This window comes from Rhizopus microsporus (genome assembly GCF_002708625.1).
Source record: "Rhizopus microsporus ATCC 52813 unplaced genomic scaffold scaffold_32, whole genome shotgun sequence".
Classification (NCBI taxonomy): Eukaryota; Fungi; Mucoromycota; class Mucoromycetes; order Mucorales; family Rhizopodaceae; genus Rhizopus; species Rhizopus microsporus.
In genome coordinates, this window is record NW_019671947.1 from 94393 (window position 1) to 110770 (window position 16378).

Genomic DNA, 16378 nt, shown 5'->3' on the forward strand with positions numbered 1-16378 from the left:
TAGTAGCATGCTTCAAAAGAAACCTAAATGGATCATTTATTTTGAACTGGTATTGACAAGTAAAGAATATATGAGACAAGTCATGGAAATAGAACCAAATTGGCTATTAGAAGGTAAAATTAAATAGCCGAATGATCACTCTCACTAACATTTTACCCCACATTTTAGTTGCCCCACATTACTATAAGGAAAGTGATTTGGATAACTTGAATGACAAGAAGAAGATGCCAAAACAAATAAAATAAGCCATTTCTTTTCTTTTTTTTTTTTTTTTCTTTATTCCTTATTCATTTGCTTTCACATGGGAAAGGAGAGCTGACAGCCAAGGACTTTAACTTTATTTTTTAATATATCAAAGATGAACGGGAAGATGAAGGAAAGATCAATAATAAAGAAGGGAAGAAGGCGTATCAATGATCAAGGGAAGGAAAGGGAAGGGGAGGGGGTTGGGACCTGAATATATAAATAGAAAGAGAACTTGTTTGTGTATAATAGACTTTCCCGAGACCATATACTCCTATTGGTGAACTGTTTGTAATTCCTCTCCGATCTTTCCGTGTATTCAGTACCCCCGCCCCTTCCCCTTTCCTCTTTTCTATTATTTCCTTATACGACCTTTCTTCCTCTCTCCTCTCTCCTTTCTCTCTCTTTTTTTTTTCTCTTTTTCTCTCATATTTAAAATATGTCTGCTGTAGATACAGTAAGTCGCTTGGAACAGTATCGTCGTGCATTTCAAAAGTACGCCTCGGTTGAAAAGGACAATGAGAAAGTGATGTCGAAGGAAGATTTCTTGGCTGCTATTGCTCCTCAGGAAGATTTCAAAAAGATACAAAGAGAACAGTACGAGCTACTTTATAAACTAGCCGACAGGAACAACAAGGGCTCGGTTACCTTTGACGACTTTGTTATCTTTCAAGACTTGCTGTCTAAGCCTGACGCGGAGTACGAGGTTGCCTTTCGCATCTTTGACGTGAATGGTACAGGTAAGGTCACCTTTGACCAGTTCAAGCAGGTCCTCTCGAGTCATATGCCCAGTGATGCTGTCCCTTTTGATTTTGACTGCGATTGGCTCAAGTTATATATCGGCTCAAAGGAAGGCCATCACGAGTTAAGCTATCAGGAGTTCGCCCAGCTCATCAAGGGACTACAAGGTGAGCGTCTTCGTCAAGAGTTCAAGCACTACGATAAGGACCAGACTGGGTACATCTTGCCTGAAGACTTTAAGAAAATCATCTTGGACGTGGCCAAGCACAAATTGTCTGACGACGTGATTGATCATCTACCAACTTTATGCAATCTCTACAGCGGTAACAAGATTAGCTTTTCTTCTGTGGTTGCCTTTCATAATGTGATTCGTAATATCGATATGGTCGAATCCGTCATTCGCAAAGCTATTGATGCCAGTAAGGACAAGAAAATTACCAAGGCCGACTTTTTGAAGCATGCTCATGAGGCAAGTCGATATACCGCCTTTACCCCTATGGAAGTAGATGTTGTCTTCCACTTTGCTGGTGTTGATGATGACTCTGGTGTGCTTGGTCTTGAGGACTTTGCTCGTGTGTTGGATCCTCGCTGGACACAATCAAGGTCAACCGAACAGATTGTTCTACCTGAAGAAAAGGTCGTTCAAAAGAGAGGTGCTCTCTGGCAGCTCGCCGAAAGCGCCTATTCATTCACGCTTGGTTCTGTGGCTGGTGCTATTGGAGCCACGGCTGTATACCCTATCGACTTGGTCAAGACGCGTATGCAAAATCAAAGATCCAAGGTTGTTGGTGAGCTTCTCTACAAGAACAGTTTGGATTGTTTCAAGAAGGTCATGAAGAACGAAGGATTTACTGGGTTATATAGAGGTTTGGGTCCTCAGCTTGTGGTAAGTACACTTAAAAGTGATGGAGTCAAGGAATAACGTGTTCTTTAGGGTGTCGCTCCGGAAAAGGCTATCAAATTGACTGTCAATGATTTTGTCAGATACCAGTTTACGTCTCATCAGAATGGCGAAATCAAGTTTTGGCAAGAAATGGTCGGTGGTGGTGCTGCTGGTGCTTCTCAAGTAGTAAGTGTGACAGAGAACAAAAAGGCAATGCAGAGAGAACTAACAGAAGGATAGGTATTTACGAACCCATTGGAAATTGTTAAAATTCGTTTACAAGTACAAGGTGAACAAGCCAAGAGTATGCCTGATGCCCCTCGTCGTTCGGCTCTTTGGATTGTGAAACATTTGGGTGTTGTAGGTCTCTACAAGGGCGTGGCTGCATGTTTGTTAAGAGATGTGCCATTCTCTGCCATCTATTTCCCAGCCTATGCTCATCTGAAAAAGGACGTTTTCAAGGAAGGCCCTGATCACAAGTTGACTATCTCAGAGCTGCTGTTATCTGGTGCAATCGCTGGTATGCCTGCTGCTTATTTCACAACTCCTGCTGACGTGATCAAGACACGTTTGCAAGTCGAAGCACGTAAGGGTCAGACGACATACAATGGTATCATGGATGCAGCAAGAAAAATTTATGCAGAAGAAGGATTTAAAGCTTTCTTCAAGGGCGGTCCCGCACGTATCTTCCGTTCTTCACCTCAATTTGGTGTCACTTTGACCGCATATGAATTATTACATCAATTATTCCCTCTACCTGGTCACGGAGCTGCTGGTACAGCCGCACCTAGCCCACAAAAGGCTGTTAGCCAACTAGAAGCTGCAGAACAGAGACAAATGTTCCGATCGACTAATGCACTAAAGATGCTGTTGGACCTTGACTATAGATTCGGTGTATATCAATTACCCAAAAAGGAAGTATAGATAGATTTACTTGTGTTTTAGTATATGTACGTATCCCCCCTCTTATTATTATAAAATATACTAGTTTATTGTTATTGCGTTGTTTAAATAAAATGAATAAAAAGATTGAACAATGAATTGATCACTCCACTGTACTTACTTTTAGACCAACCTACAAGAATATCATTAAATACCACTTGGAGAAAATGAATTCTACTGTATAAACAGACATATTAAAGTATATTAGTACTCCTTGGCAGCCCTGATTATGAATCAAATAACAGTTCCAAATTTAACCTTGACTTAAATCGTCCTGTGATATTACAGAAACTCAACCTTTTTCCTTTGCAGTAGGAAGGAACCAACTTGATTGTATGGCCTTAGAAATTTCAAGACAGTGACTACCAGTAAGTTTAGAGAGTAATGCAGTGCAGTGTTCATGATAGTAGTTCCTCGTCTATATTGTGGTCTTTTGAGGGTGGTAGATTGACCAACAAGAAATCTGGCCATGATAAGTAGCATTGAGTGAACAGGGGCGATATCATGTACTAAGTATCACACATTCAACAGTAATGGATATTGACTCTAGTAAGTGAAACTGCTATCCGATGTAATTTGCGTTTATTCATGTTTCTTTGGATAGGTGTTTCCAAATCTGATAAAACAATTGTGCAAAAGAAGCGTAAAGCTAGCAAACAATCTCAAGAGGTAACATTGAGTTAAACGGATGGTGTATTTGTTACTAATCACAGATCGCAGTGGATTTATTACTAGGGCTTCATTTGCTTCAAGGAGTATCCCAGACTTGTCCTTGACACCAGAGTAAGTACGCAACGCATGCCTCATTCATCATCTGACATACTTAAAAATGCAATAACTTGCTTTGGAGAAATGGCACCCGATGTAATGGGATGAACCTTGGTTCTCTCTACGTTTTCGTCAATGTCTCTATCCCATAAATCGTTGATGGTACAACCAACACCACGCGTGATTAATGCACCAGTACCAAGCAGGGCCATCATGGAGGCAGCATCCATGACAGAGGCGCTTGTATTGTAAGCAGCCATGGAAATGCCCCAATCTAGATGAAGTGTCAGTGATTTCATTCAATGAACTCAACTGCGCTACTCACCACAAGGTCAGAATAGCAGCCAGGCACCAATAAGATAATTAATTCGAGTCAGAAACGTATAGGGAGCCACTTTTTCGGGTAAATGGTCGATCCAATTGTTGTAAGTAAGAGGCTGTTTGTTTTTTCTCGGTAGGTGCATTTGTAGTGGTAGATACAGTGGATGTCCAATGCTTTTGTCGATACTTGTGGCATAAAGAAGCAGGTAAGAGTTGTGGTGTTAATTTTAGTAATTGAGGTCTAGAGATATAATGTGATTTGACATGGATGAAAGCAAGCGATTGGAAGCTACGAACATGTACCAATGGATTGAGATCTTCTCAGCATGACACCTTTCTTTACTGTTTAATCTTTAATAGCATAAAAAACTGACTTTTAAAAAACGGCAAACACTTCTTCGAGGGCACTGTACAATGAGTCTTTACTAACTTTGTATTCTTTTAAAACGGAGCAATACAATACAACGCCTCTGATACAGCCTTTAGATGCTCGTATCATACGTAGTTTCAAGCATCACTACTAGTAAGAAATACAACATTTATCTCAGTGAATGCAATATAGAATAATGTCAAATTACTAGGGCCCTACAGTTTCGCTTGGCAGGCGTTGCATATGCAAAAGACGAGAACATGGAAGCTTCTGACGGTGTAGCCCTCAATGCGTCGAACGTTTACTCCATCAACCAGCTGACTATCATGAATTATATCTTGCAATCATGGAAAAAGTAAAGCCTACAACAATCAGCAGCTGCTTTCGGCATACAACGCCTCCCGAACCATTAGATAGTATAAGAACTCAGTCGGAAGTAAAGCAATTGGAAGAAGGAATTGCTTCCGTAAAGCAAACTTTGGAGGTTGGGGATGAAACGTTTGTTCTCGGATATTCATCCAGAGATCAACGCGGATGAAACCGACCTGCTCAACTACGACGACGCACAAACGCATGAAGTTACAGAGGTATCTTTGGAAGATACGTAATTTGATTTGCTGTATATGTATCATAACTAAAGTACTTGTAGAAGCAGTAGGAGAAGATCGAGCAGGAGAGGAGATTCCTGACAGAGAAGACGAGGAACGCGAAGCAAAAAGACAGAGGACAGTAGTATGTTAGGCTTGGAAATGGCATTCCAAAATCACGTCCCTATGAATGAGAAGGAAACTCTTATACTGGAATTGATGAGGGAGACGATCGATAGACTGAAGAAAGAAGACATGGGGGCGCAAAAGCAAAAATCAATAAAAACTAAAATATCCATCTAAAGATTTGACACTGAATAAGTGGACCAAGTTTCTTTGTTTTTGGAGTAAGATGGATATCTCGATTCCGTTATTGAGATTGGAATAGTTTAGCATAACGGTAGACATTCTCTTGAGATAATATTGCAAAATCGCGATTATTTGCAAAGTAGAGTACGCCAAAGTCAAGTTCTGGGTGTATTGACTATAAACCTGGTTATTTTGTTATGAAAGAAAAGATGATTATAAATTAATATGTTACCCTACTAGAATCCTAGATTACGCATCTTTTAAGGCCCATAATTATATATTTTAAATATTAAAGTACTTTCCCGAGAGTGAGTGTTGCCTGTGAGCTATCCATAGACTGTAATGAATTTGGCAAAAAAAAAACTGCGTTTGTGATTATCATTTTATAATTTTTAATACTTTAAGCTATGCCCATTGCCCCTTCTATGTAAACTCTTTCTCTCTCTCTCTCTCTCTTCTGCCATACAAACGCATATAAATTTCCTCTTCTATTACACGTTAAACCATGTCAGTAATACGAATGATGAATAAAGTTTCGGAAAAAAGTATATGCACACACACTCTCTCACACAGATGTCATAGGATTCATGTTTTTTTTTTTTTTTTCTTGTTTTTCTTTAATGTATTTGCTTTTGATTTTCCTGGTATTATTAAGTACTAGTTTTGTTAAAAGTGACTCTAGTGTTCAAACAGCTGCTAAACTTGCAAGACAAGTCTTGAAAGATGAAGGTAAGAAAAGAAAGTGATGTGTGTTGGATATTAAGCCGAGCCGAAAGGTATTGGAACTATCATGACCATAATGGACAATTCATCTGAACTTGGTGGTATGTATAATACAACCTGAATGTAAATATATAATAAACCGCTTGTTTATAGGATATCCATTTGGCATCATGGAATACTATAGCGAACAGTGTTTTGATAATGGAAATTTATTGCTTTATATGTCAGATTTGCAAGTAATATAAACTTTTACATCCATATCGTTTAATTTCTCATACAAGAGAGTATAGTTGAGTGCAAAAAACATGCATCATCATCCAACCCGTCTTAGCTTTACTGTACGCGCCACAAAGGAATATAATAAGCCCATCTTTGGTAATAAAACGACACCTGTTGAGCAACCAAGATTTACGCTCTTTGGATCTGTGTCGATTGTTCCCGATGATAAGGTATATATATATTTATGCATATGTTATATCTCTCTTTTAACATTTAGAAAAAAAAAGACAGAGGAGGCTCTCAGGTGCTTCACAGAGATTCATCCAGAAGCAAAACTATGGTAAGCGTTCTAATATGTTTTTTATATAATGACATAATTTTTTTTTTTTTTGAAAATGTAGGCACAAAATGCATGATTTCCATTTTTATGAATTTCATGTACAAGCTATTTATTATGTCGGTGGATTCGGTGGGTTCAACTATATCGGCTGGATACCACCAAGACTATATCAACAACCATCATCATTAACACTCCAAGAAGTCGGCAGTCATGAGAACTTCTAGTACAATCTCTGGGTCGACTTTGAATTCTGGAATCTCTGTAGTTGAACCTTCATAGTGCCATTTATAATACAAGTATCGACAAACGACGTCCAAAATAACTGCTCTATAACAATATTAATAAATTACAGTTATTCAAAACAAACAATCTTGTAATTACTTGATGTCTCTAAACGTCACTTCATTCTCGACTGATTCTCTAAATTGAACTAGTAACAGTTACAAAAACATGTCTTACTACGCCATAACCAAAAAATATACCTGGACCAGAAAGCATGTTTTTAATCGTTCCAGAACGTATAGCAGCTTCTCTATGGATAATAAACTCAAATCCATCACTACTAATCAACTTTACATATTCTGACTCTTGGTTGCTCATATCTAAAAATAAGAAAAAATAAAAAGAAACAAAGAAAGAAAAAGAATATAATATTACAAAAATTTTATTGGCGTGTGTTGATGTGTAAATGTATTCTCTCTTTATGCAGTCTTGGTGTATTCAAGAGAGATGCCCTTTTCTTTTAATGACTTTTCAGCTTCCTTCTTGGCCCAAGTGACAACACTAAGCAATGAGTTAGTTTGTGTAATGAATGTACCATTTGATATATATATTACCTTGTATCAGGCTTATAGTATAAAGCAACAGCAATGGCAAGAAAACCTCCTCCCATACCCATATAGTACATATTCTCCCAGTCTTCCTTAACACGGACCTAACAAAATGTGTCAATGTGTGTTTTCAAGGTTGTCCACATTATAATTGTTCTTTTGTTGTGTATATGTATGTACTTTTTCGTTAAAGAGATATCCTCCAGGTTCGTTGTAAGAAGGAGTACCGTGGCCTCCACGACGAATAAAGGCGGGGCGACAAGAAAGTCTAGATGAACGTGCGATGACTCTAGAAAACATAATATAAGAAAAAAGGCAGTACAAAAAGAGAAAAAGACAGGCCCAGGTTTGAAAAAATAAAAAAATGGGGTGTACATAGACAGAGAGACGTCACAGTGTTTTATGAATTTTAACATTTCAATTGGTGCGTTTTCAGTTGTACCTCTATTGACAGGAAGAGCAAGTGGGTATAGTAGCGTTGTTTTACATTGTTTAAATGAGTAAAAAGAGTAAAGCAATGTCATGAGAAATCTCTTTTATAGGCATACTGATGCACCTTGTTCTCTTCTTTTAAAAAACGATAAGCGTAGAAATGTATACAAGACAAAAGGAGACTCAGGCACTATGAAAAGAAAGCAAGTGATAAATGGCCCCAGTGCCTGATCCTCTGATATATATCCGGCAAATTTTCGTGTTGTATCTTTCTCTATACTCCCAGTGTTTCTTTTTTATTGTTGGGTAATTATGCAAGTGTTAACTTGATCAATTCATCACTCACACCTGAAGGTGTCAAGACGCCAAGGTCTGTCAGCAACAAGGTAAGGTATTGAGGTGGTGTGTAGTCAACAGAAGGGTTGGATGTAGCAAGTTCTTGTACAGCGTCACTGGATGCAGTAAATGACTTTCTTCTGGACGTAAATGTCACGATCTCTGGTGTCTCTGATGGAAGATCGTATTGGCTCAAAGGATACACACGAACGAATTTATAACTTTCGGCTACTGCATATACTGGTTTTCCTAGTGCTTTGGCTACAAGTGCAATTTGAAAAGTACCAATCTAAGAAACATTAGTCCATGTGATTTGAATTAAATATGTCTATTTATATATCTTACCTTATTCACAATACCACCATTCTCAACTACGCCTTCAGCTCCTACAAACACCATATCTACTTTATCCATAATATAACCTACAGCAGAATCCAACACAGCTCGACAGGGAATACCTGCCTTTTTCAAAGCAGCAGCCGCTTGGATACTATGACTGTTAATTGTATTCTAATGGCTTTTTTTTTTTTTTTCTTCTTTCCTTACCCATCACTCTCTGGTCTTCCTTCTGTTACATATACCTTGAACCGCTTATTTTGAAGATTAGCAGCATGATAGAGCAAGTTCATGATCACACGAGAATATCCTTGTACTAAAATAACCGCATCGTCATGAACAAATTGTGCACCGATACTCGCCACTCGTTCTCTTGCCGAGGACGCCTTTTCCAAAATCAAAGAAGCTCTTGATAATAGTGTTTCCTTGAAATCTTCAAAGCTACCCGCTTCTTTGGAAAGCTAAACTGAGGGGGTCAGACATGCCTGTATATAGCAGTTAGTTCTTTACCGAAAAGTCATGAGAGCTTCTGTTGACAAATCGCATAAACAAGTCAACGCCTGCCAATACAGCAATGTATGCCTTATGTTGAGTTTGAGGCCTATCTATTTTCTGTGCTGATTCACGAAGGGATTGTGCTGCTCTTTCTAATGTTTGCATAAATTCAGACATGGTAGGCGCTATTTGTAGAATGTTATGATAAGTTCTACATGAAACCACTAAAACATACCTGTACTGCATTGAACAAAATCTGTCAGGGACTTGAATACAGCCACTGGTGTAGACAAATCCTATATACTTTTTGCTTTAGAATGTTGTCATGTATTTGGTTTTTTTTCTCTCTTGTTTTTACTGTGTCATTTAATGAAGTATGAAACGCTGAAACGACATCATAGGACATTTTTATAATGAAAGAAGAAAAGAAAAAAAAAAGAGGTTTTATTTGTGACTCTTATTTTATAGCATAAATCAATCTGTATCGATTCGACACTTGAAAATGATGTGCGTCTAAAAGTACTTGACCAAGATTATCATTAAATTGGTCAAGAGTAACAGGCGTATGGGAGATCACCATGACTCTGCTGGCAGGAAAAGCTAATTTGAGAACCTCAAGATACAATTTACCGACGTGCCCACCCCAGGAGCCTATTGAATGTGTTGGTTCTAATGACGTTCTTGTTTTTTTTTTTTTTTTTTTTACCTATAGGCACATTGTAATCAATAAACTGAATATCACGATAACCAGTATCTGTGAGATAGCCTGGTATCTTTTCAGCAATGAATGCATCTAAGTTTTTGGTGGCCAATGCTTCATTCACTGTTTTTTAAACCAGATCAGTAAGGCATGTATGTGCTTTTTCTTGTTTCTTTACCCCATGAGCAGAAACGATCAAAGGCGGGACTTGCATTATCAAACTTACTGATGAGTTCCAGTATCTCTATTGCACCACCAGGCTTTAGCAGACGCTTCATCTCTTGGATCGATAGGAGATATTGATCAGTCGGGAAACCCATGACGAGGAACCGTTGAAAGACAAAATCAAAAGATTCGTCTTCAAAGTCAAGGCCTACACCTGCATTCATCTGCTTGAATGCCACGTTGGGCGGAATATCTTGGGTCATAAAGATATCAGCCATGTCAATAGCAATAAATTCAGAGTTGGGATAAAGTTTGGCCATATCCTATTCCATATGTGTTATTTATATACTATCTATATTCTCAAGGAGCTTACTAGTGTCCACCAGCCAGGACCACATCCAATGTCCAGTACACGTATACCCTTTTCTAATCGATCATGAATAGATGACTTGAATAAGCTGTTGATAAGGATTAACAAGAGTCAAAGTCCACTCATATGTTCTTACCCTCCGATGATGCACCTTTTAATATAATTAACAAACGATCACGCACATATATATCCCCTTACTTCCACAACTCATGGTTCATTTTGAGTCTATCCACTTCGAGATCATCTACAGGCAACATGTACGCAATATCCTTATCATTCACGACCTTCCTTCCTTCCTTGTATTCAAATACTGTCATAATAATAAAGAGAGAAAAGAAGGGAAGACATCACTTGGACTTTTAAAGAGTTCTGTCCGACATTCCTATTGGAAGACAGCATGAATACCCTCGATCGAGGAGGTAAGTCAGGAGTCGAGGGTTTAACGTTTCAAGTTGTTTGATTATCGATCTCAACAATGAAATGGGTCCCTTACCTTTTTTTTTTATACACACTGTGAGATAAATTTATACAGCAATGGAACTCTTATAGTAAAATAGTATTCATTCTTTATTAATTAAAAATCTTTTTGAAAAATCGTTTGACGCTTCCATTTCGTTTGGGAGCATCATCGCTGAGTCCAAACAGCTCTTCGACATCATCCACAGTGATCTGTTGTTCCTGCTCCTTCTTCATTCTGAGATGGTATTCCAAATATTCCGTAAAGTCCACGGGTACAACACCAGGCTTGGTAGATGCTTTATGCATCACATTGTTTACTATAGATATGTTACAGCACTTGTTTTTTCGGAAGATTACTTTATTACCTTTCATCTCCATAGCTGCAGCGATATGCCAAGGAGCAGTAGTATTCGTTTTAGGAAGCTGCATAAGCGTCGGATTATTTCTAGAAAAGTCTTCGAGAGCCTTTTTATTCTTGGGCGCATTCTTGCTCAGTCCTTTCCAGTACTCGACAATATCAGCAAAGCTTCGGGTGTCCTCTTCCTCATCAGAAGCGAATAAGTTCTTTGTTTGAAGTGTAACAGTCATTTTCGATAATAAGAGAAGTATATAAAAAAAGCGATTAGGAGAATAAATCGATGGATGCTTGTTGATGGTCTTTTTATAACCTATTTCATTTTCTCCTCGGAGGAATTGCCTTTAGTTCATAAAGAAGAGAATGTTACTTTCATTCGGAATATAACTGTTTGCTTAGATCTATTAATAGATATCCTATTATTCACTCTTCGATTTCGACATTCACCAGTTTACAATATGAAGACGCCTGAGTTAAAGAATTGACCGGTTAGTTTAATTGTAACTAAGAATAGAACTAGGCTTGATCTTTTTTCAGTCAACTCTAAAACGCTCTGATAGCACACTTGATAAGGGCTCTTACATACCTTTTGTAACTCCTCACATGAAAATTCAAGTGGTTGACTAATAATCAACCAATCATGATGCGTATGAAAAAGAAGGGTAGTGACGTACAATATCATTTTTGTGTTGTTTTTCTCTTTCTCATTCTCTTAAATGCAACCTTGGATTCAAAAAGGAACTACAGGCAGTAGTAGTAGTAGTAACAAACAGACAACATTCCATTATGATCAAACATTAAATAATATACCCCAATCATCATCATCTGGACATACCCAGGGATTTCGTACAAACAGACAAGAAAATGAACAAGAAAAAGAAAAGGACCAAGAAAAGGGGGTAGAACCTTTTCCCCAGTATCGTCATCATTTAGATAACCAACATTTGGATGGTGCAGAGGTGCTTTTGTTTTTAAACTCCACAAACTACACAGACCATGTTGATGGCGATGACCTAAGACCAGATTCGATGCGATATAGATCTTTTCAACATCAAGTAGATCAATTCTGGAACGGGTTCATGAATAATGAAGATATCGTAAATTACATCGAACAACAGACCTATATTGACGATATCTATGCGATACCCGTCATTGGTGAAGACATTCGTAGGGTCAAAACAGGGTCTAGTGAAGAAAAGAAAAAGGCAATCAATAGACTGGAAATGATTCGTCAACACTTTATCCAAAAGACTCACGGTGATTCAAGTCTGGCCGCACAAAAGGCAAGCGAATTTGATTGGTCACAGAGTTTCCTTGACTCATTCAAATAAAGATGTAACACAGGACCTTTTAAAGATTTTTAAATTTTTTTTTTTCTTTCTTCTTCTTTTTTTATTCTTAAATTATGAGTCGACATAACAACAGCGACAGTTTATCTCGCACCTCATCGGTATCGTCTACACCCACTGAACGTACACCGTTGATTAGCGGTAAAGAAGAAGAAAATACATGGAAGACGGAAGTCTACTGGCTTATATACAATGCATTTCCCATTGTTTTTACTTATTTGATGCAAAATTCGCTACAAATGGCGAGTATTTTTACATTGGGCCATCTGGTAAGTGTGTAACAAGATTGTGAACTATCACTGGCTAACATCCATCAGGGTCCCACTGAACTTGCCGCAGCAGCATTATCAAGTATGTTTGCTAGTGTAACAGCCTGGAGCATTGCATCCGGTACATCGGCTGCACTCGACACACTCTGTTCTCAAGCATGGACAGGAGCCAAAGACAAGACGTTGGTCGGTGTTCACCTTCAACGAGGACTATGCATTTTAGCACTCATGTTTATACCTATTGCCTTTGTCTGGTGGAATGCGACTTCGTTGTTGCTCGCTCTCAAACAAGAACCTGAACTGGCCTACCTATCCGGACTCTTTTTGCGTTGCCTCATGCTAGGTGCCCCTGCGTTCATTGCATTTGAAGCGATCAAGAAATATCTGCAAGCACAAGGAATTATGCAAGCCTCGACCTATGTGCTCATGATTGTGTCTCCCCTGAATCTGCTGATGAATTATTCCTTTGTCTATCTCGAGCCGTTTAAGCTAGGTTTTGCCGGTGCGCCCTTGGCAACCAGTCTGAGCTACTGGCTGATGCTTATTCTCATCATGCTCTACATCCGCTTTATCCGTGGCAGCGAGGCCTGGGGTGGCTGGACACGTGAGTGTCTGACTGACTGGTGGCCCTTCCTCAAGCTATCTATTCCCTCTCTCTTGATGATTACTGCCGAATGGTGGGCCTTTGAGCTTTGCTCACTTGCTGCTAGTTACCTCTCCACACGCGACCTTGCTGCCCAATCGATTCTTCTAACGACGGCCTCAGCCACCTATACGATCCCCTTTGGTTTCTCAGTGGCTGCCTCGAACCGTATCGGTAACGCTCTGGGTGAACGTGATGGACAAAAGGCACGTTTGTCAACCACGGTCGCCTTTGTATTTGCCGTCATCTTTGGTTGTATGAACTCGACCTTTTTCCTCGTCGTCCGTCATCACTTTGGGTACCTCTTCACCTCTGACGAAGACGTCGTTGCCTTGGTTGCCAAGACCATGCCTCTTCTTGCTCTCTTCCAAATCGCCGACGGTGTCTCTGGTGTCTGCGGTGGTGCTATCCGTGGTATGGGTCGTCAAAGCTTTGCTGCATGGGTCAACATCATTTCATACTATGCCGTCGCTTTCCCCATCGGATACTGTCTTACATTCGTTCTCGATTGGGATCTCGCCGGCCTCTGGATTGGACTGACCTTGGCTCTCTTCTTGGTCTCGTCTGGTGAAGTCCTTTACCTCTTGGCCGCTGATTGGGATGTGGAAGTGATGAGAGCTCAACGTCGTGTTCAACACGATGAAGATAAATATCATCATGATACCTTGTCCGCTTAGAACTTTATATATATTTATTTTCATTCACACATTTTATATTACATTTATATGTATTTACATCTCTGCATTTCCCATAATAAATTATGTTGTTCCTTCGGTCTTGAGAAATACAACTCCTTCTGCGTCACCTACCAATGCTATCATCTGCTCTGTGTCACTCGAGAACAATGCATTGAATGTGTCTATTGTTGGCATTGGATCACGAGCACTGGCCAATGTTTTTAGTTTTATTTTTTTTTTGAAACGTAATGACTTACTTGTTGACCAAGATTCGAAAGTCAGGAGGACCAGGATCTTTCTTTTTCCAAGTCGGTCTTGGTTTATATACATCCCAATCCATCAACCAGTGATCAAATGGCTTGTACCAAGGGTTTCGTAGCACAATAGAAAGGGTAGAATATACCTGATCTATCAATGAGAAAAGATAAGAAACAGAACCATGTACACAAAGAGAGAAAACTTGCCATAATTTCGACACGCATAGTTCCAAACAAGTGGACCCTTTACTCTTTTGATCATATGTTCCATTTTGTGTCCTTGGGTTACGATAGGTTTGGATCTCAAGACGATATAACCTAGTCGTTTGAGATACGCATAGACCCAATACTTGTCTAGGGTCAACCAAGGATCTTGATCCATAACCATACACATATCTTCAAATGATATTGGATGGTTGTCTTTGTCGGTGACCATGAGTGCATTACGAGAGATCAAGAAGGCAGCTTCTTCTGGATAGAGCATAGTCTCGCGCTGATGACTGAATCCAACCGTGTGTAAATGGGTTCCCTTGTTAACTGTGATCTTGGTCCATCCTGTGGAAGTGAGAGTGCCACGACAAGCTGATTTTTGAAGAATGGAAGGCATGTTGAGACATTCAAATAAGGCATCTTGACCACGTTCGGGGTCGATGGTTGATTCGTGTTTTTGATTGCGTTTGAGTCTAAAGAATGAATAATGGGGGTATTAAGCATGCGTGTATCTTATTACTTTTTCTTGTTTAATAGCCGAGTATAATCTGTCAGTTCTTCTTCTTCGTCTTCATCTTTGTTCATTTTAATAATTTATAAAGAAGAGAGAGAAAATTGGACAGACCAGGGCGGACATATAAACGAGGAAGACACGCTAGCAAATCACTGGTATATCGCATCTCTTCCAAATGATAATTTAAATGAATAGACTATTTCTATATCATATTTGGTCAACATCTGTTATAAAGTTGCTCAATGCTTCATATTACTAAAACTTATAAAACGGTTGCTGTTACTGATCATCAAGGCTAGTTTAGACACACAGAAACGTAAATATGTATTATAGCCAAACATAGTTATCACTTTTAAGTGCTGTACTGTAGGAATCAGAAAATAAGCAGTTGCTGTTAGGGAGATTTCATACACACCATACGCGCTTTTTAGTTTTTAACAGATCCACGTCTATTTTATATGCTTCCCAAATGGGTCATCAAGACAATTTCAAATAAATCGAGAACCTTAAAATGTTACTTTGGGAAATATTGTGTGATCTTATTTGTGCTGGTCCGTTTTAGTATGCAGTAGCATATTCATAATTCATGCAGTTCAACCAAGATAACGCATCAATATCAATAAGGCATTCCATTATGCTAAGTCCAGATCACAGCTCCCATGACTTAATAGCAATCAAGTAAACTATAGATCACATCCCTGAGCGTAAGTCCAAGACGATATTTGTTACACTGTCAAGCCTTTCATATGCACAACTTAAGCCAACATCCAAACGTGTTGATTTCGTAACGACGATATCCATTTACAAGAAAAGAACTTCAATTTACCAGTCCTTACGAGATTCATACTAGTGATCTTTGAAAATTTCTACTTATATATACATACGTTTAATTGTTAAAGATGTACTAAAATGCAGTATATACAAATAGAGAAAAAGCTCCCTTTGTATATGATCACATCTGATTCAATTTGCGCAAAGAAGAGTCCAAACAAAGGCTTTGAAATATAAAAGGGAAGAGATGGGCGTCTCCTATTCTTAAAAGTACCAAATTTAAAGCTTTAAACGAGTTTATAAGCTGTACATGCAGAGGAAAGGAGTTATTATTTCGCATGAATTTTTATCAATTTATAATGAGACTTGACAACTTTTTTTCTTCTTCTTTCTGGACAACCTCCTCTGTCTCTATAGAAAGAGGTTAACTGCAATGTTCAGCAACAGAGCCACTGGCTTTTGAACCACGTGGACGTTACGAAACTGTTCTTCCTTTACAGGAACGAAATCACAAACATCACTAACAGCAACAATTCCAGTATCTTCTTGGAATCCCGCGTAATTAAGACTATGGGATACTTCCATATACTGCTCCTTGTCCCTGAACAATTTAGTGATTTGCAGGAAAATGTGTTTTCTGATGCTCTGCTGGAAGATATGTATTGCAGTGAGGTGGAAATGCTCATGTATAAGTCATTGAGACCAACTCGCGATATGCTTTTGAAACTATCGCATGTCACTTGTGATGTTGAACAAGAAAGTAT

The 16378-nt window shown here is 38.8% G+C and overlaps 9 protein-coding genes across 9 annotated transcripts; 3 read left to right on the forward strand and 6 right to left on the reverse strand.

Moving 5' to 3' along the window:
• Positions 1-278: 278 nt before the first annotated feature.
• Positions 279-3150, forward strand: RHIMIDRAFT_295769 (mitochondrial carrier protein). Its single transcript, XM_023614212.1, has 3 exons — positions 279-1870; positions 1919-2053; positions 2108-3150. Exons 1-3 carry the CDS (start codon positions 683-685, stop codon positions 2789-2791), a joined length of 2007 nt encoding a protein of 668 aa, XP_023461343.1. The 5' UTR covers positions 279-682; the 3' UTR covers positions 2792-3150.
• Positions 3151-5810: 2660 nt separating this feature from the next.
• On the forward strand, positions 5811-6658 carry RHIMIDRAFT_96867 (uncharacterized protein). Its single transcript, XM_023615942.1, has 5 exons — positions 5811-5893; positions 5941-5988; positions 6041-6123; positions 6178-6336; positions 6394-6658. Exons 2-5 carry the CDS (start codon positions 5955-5957, stop codon positions 6448-6450), a joined length of 333 nt encoding a protein of 110 aa, XP_023461344.1. The 5' UTR covers positions 5811-5893; positions 5941-5954; the 3' UTR covers positions 6451-6658.
• RHIMIDRAFT_242457 (POZ domain-containing protein) lies at positions 6632-7046 on the reverse strand (the record flags this gene model as incomplete). The annotated part of the gene is made up of 3 exons (XM_023609787.1): positions 6632-6773; positions 6828-6876; positions 6929-7046. 3 exons carry the CDS (start codon positions 7044-7046, stop codon positions 6632-6634), a joined length of 309 nt encoding a protein of 102 aa, XP_023461345.1.
• Positions 7047-7147: 101 nt separating this feature from the next.
• On the reverse strand, positions 7148-7576 carry RHIMIDRAFT_242458 (uncharacterized protein; the record flags this gene model as incomplete). The annotated part of the gene is made up of 3 exons (XM_023609788.1): positions 7148-7229; positions 7283-7380; positions 7457-7576. 3 exons carry the CDS (start codon positions 7574-7576, stop codon positions 7148-7150), a joined length of 300 nt encoding a protein of 99 aa, XP_023461346.1.
• Positions 7577-7909: 333 nt separating this feature from the next.
• On the reverse strand, positions 7910-9442 carry RHIMIDRAFT_96816 (putative translation initiation factor eIF-2B subunit alpha). Its single transcript, XM_023615941.1, has 6 exons — positions 9234-9442; positions 9111-9171; positions 8891-9060; positions 8591-8841; positions 8390-8534; positions 7910-8333 (listed from the first exon to the last, which is right to left on the reverse strand). The coding sequence occupies exons 1-6, from the start codon at positions 9279-9281 to the stop codon at positions 8019-8021; spliced, it is 990 nt and encodes a 329-aa protein (XP_023461347.1). The 5' UTR covers positions 9282-9442; the 3' UTR covers positions 7910-8018.
• On the reverse strand, positions 9333-10427 carry RHIMIDRAFT_242460 (S-adenosyl-L-methionine-dependent methyltransferase; the record flags this gene model as incomplete). The annotated part of the gene is made up of 6 exons (XM_023609789.1): positions 9333-9526; positions 9582-9698; positions 9754-10063; positions 10114-10198; positions 10247-10261; positions 10309-10427. 6 exons carry the CDS (start codon positions 10425-10427, stop codon positions 9333-9335), a joined length of 840 nt encoding a protein of 279 aa, XP_023461348.1.
• A 253-nt stretch (positions 10428-10680) lies between these two features.
• RHIMIDRAFT_242461 (uncharacterized protein) lies at positions 10681-11157 on the reverse strand (the record flags this gene model as incomplete). The annotated part of the gene is made up of 2 exons (XM_023609790.1): positions 10681-10886; positions 10935-11157. The coding sequence occupies 2 exons, from the start codon at positions 11155-11157 to the stop codon at positions 10681-10683; spliced, it is 429 nt and encodes a 142-aa protein (XP_023461349.1).
• A 483-nt stretch (positions 11158-11640) lies between these two features.
• On the forward strand, positions 11641-13862 carry RHIMIDRAFT_249113 (MATE efflux family protein; the record flags this gene model as incomplete). The annotated part of the gene is made up of 3 exons (XM_023610585.1): positions 11641-12224; positions 12350-12542; positions 12591-13862. The coding sequence occupies 3 exons, from the start codon at positions 11641-11643 to the stop codon at positions 13860-13862; spliced, it is 2049 nt and encodes a 682-aa protein (XP_023461350.1).
• A 40-nt stretch (positions 13863-13902) lies between these two features.
• Positions 13903-14909, reverse strand: RHIMIDRAFT_96896 (uncharacterized protein). Its single transcript, XM_023615944.1, has 3 exons — positions 14327-14909; positions 14120-14270; positions 13903-14070 (listed from the first exon to the last, which is right to left on the reverse strand). Exons 1-3 carry the CDS (start codon positions 14724-14726, stop codon positions 13944-13946), a joined length of 678 nt encoding a protein of 225 aa, XP_023461351.1. The 5' UTR covers positions 14727-14909; the 3' UTR covers positions 13903-13943.
• Positions 14910-16378: the final 1469 nt, after the last annotated feature.

Bases quoted from the DNA above. Each gene is read 5' to 3' on its own strand.
- RHIMIDRAFT_295769 (XM_023614212.1), top strand. From the start codon at position 683: ATGTCTGCTGTAGATACAGTAAGTCGCTTGGAACAGTATCGTCGTGCA. The intron at 1,871-1,918 runs GTAAGTACACTT...CGTGTTCTTTAG, and splicing joins GTTTGGGTCCTCAGCTTGTG to GGTGTCGCTCCGGAAAAGGC. The intron at 2,054-2,107 runs GTAAGTGTGACA...ACAGAAGGATAG, and splicing joins CTGCTGGTGCTTCTCAAGTA to GTATTTACGAACCCATTGGA.
- RHIMIDRAFT_96867 (XM_023615942.1), top strand. From the start codon at position 5,955: ATGACCATAATGGACAATTCATCTGAACTTGGTG. The intron at 5,989-6,040 runs GTATGTATAATA...GCTTGTTTATAG, and splicing joins CAATTCATCTGAACTTGGTG to GATATCCATTTGGCATCATG. The intron at 6,337-6,393 runs GTATATATATAT...AGAAAAAAAAAG, and splicing joins CGATTGTTCCCGATGATAAG to ACAGAGGAGGCTCTCAGGTG.
- RHIMIDRAFT_96816 (XM_023615941.1), bottom strand. From the start codon at position 9,281: ATGTCCTATGATGTCGTTTCAGCGTTTCATACTTCATTAAATGACACA. The intron at 9,172-9,233 runs GTAAAAACAAGA...AAAAGTATATAG, and splicing joins ATACTTCATTAAATGACACA to GATTTGTCTACACCAGTGGC. The intron at 8,334-8,389 runs GTAAGATATATA...AATGTTTCTTAG, and splicing joins ATGGTGGTATTGTGAATAAG to ATTGGTACTTTTCAAATTGC.
- RHIMIDRAFT_96896 (XM_023615944.1), bottom strand. From the start codon at position 14,726: ATGCCTTCCATTCTTCAAAAATCAGCTTGTCGTGGCACTCTCACTTCC. The intron at 14,271-14,326 runs GCAAGTTTTCTC...TCTCATTGATAG, and splicing joins CTATGCGTGTCGAAATTATG to ATCAGGTATATTCTACCCTT. The intron at 14,071-14,119 runs GTAAGTCATTAC...AACATTGGCCAG, and splicing joins TTTCGAATCTTGGTCAACAA to TGCTCGTGATCCAATGCCAA.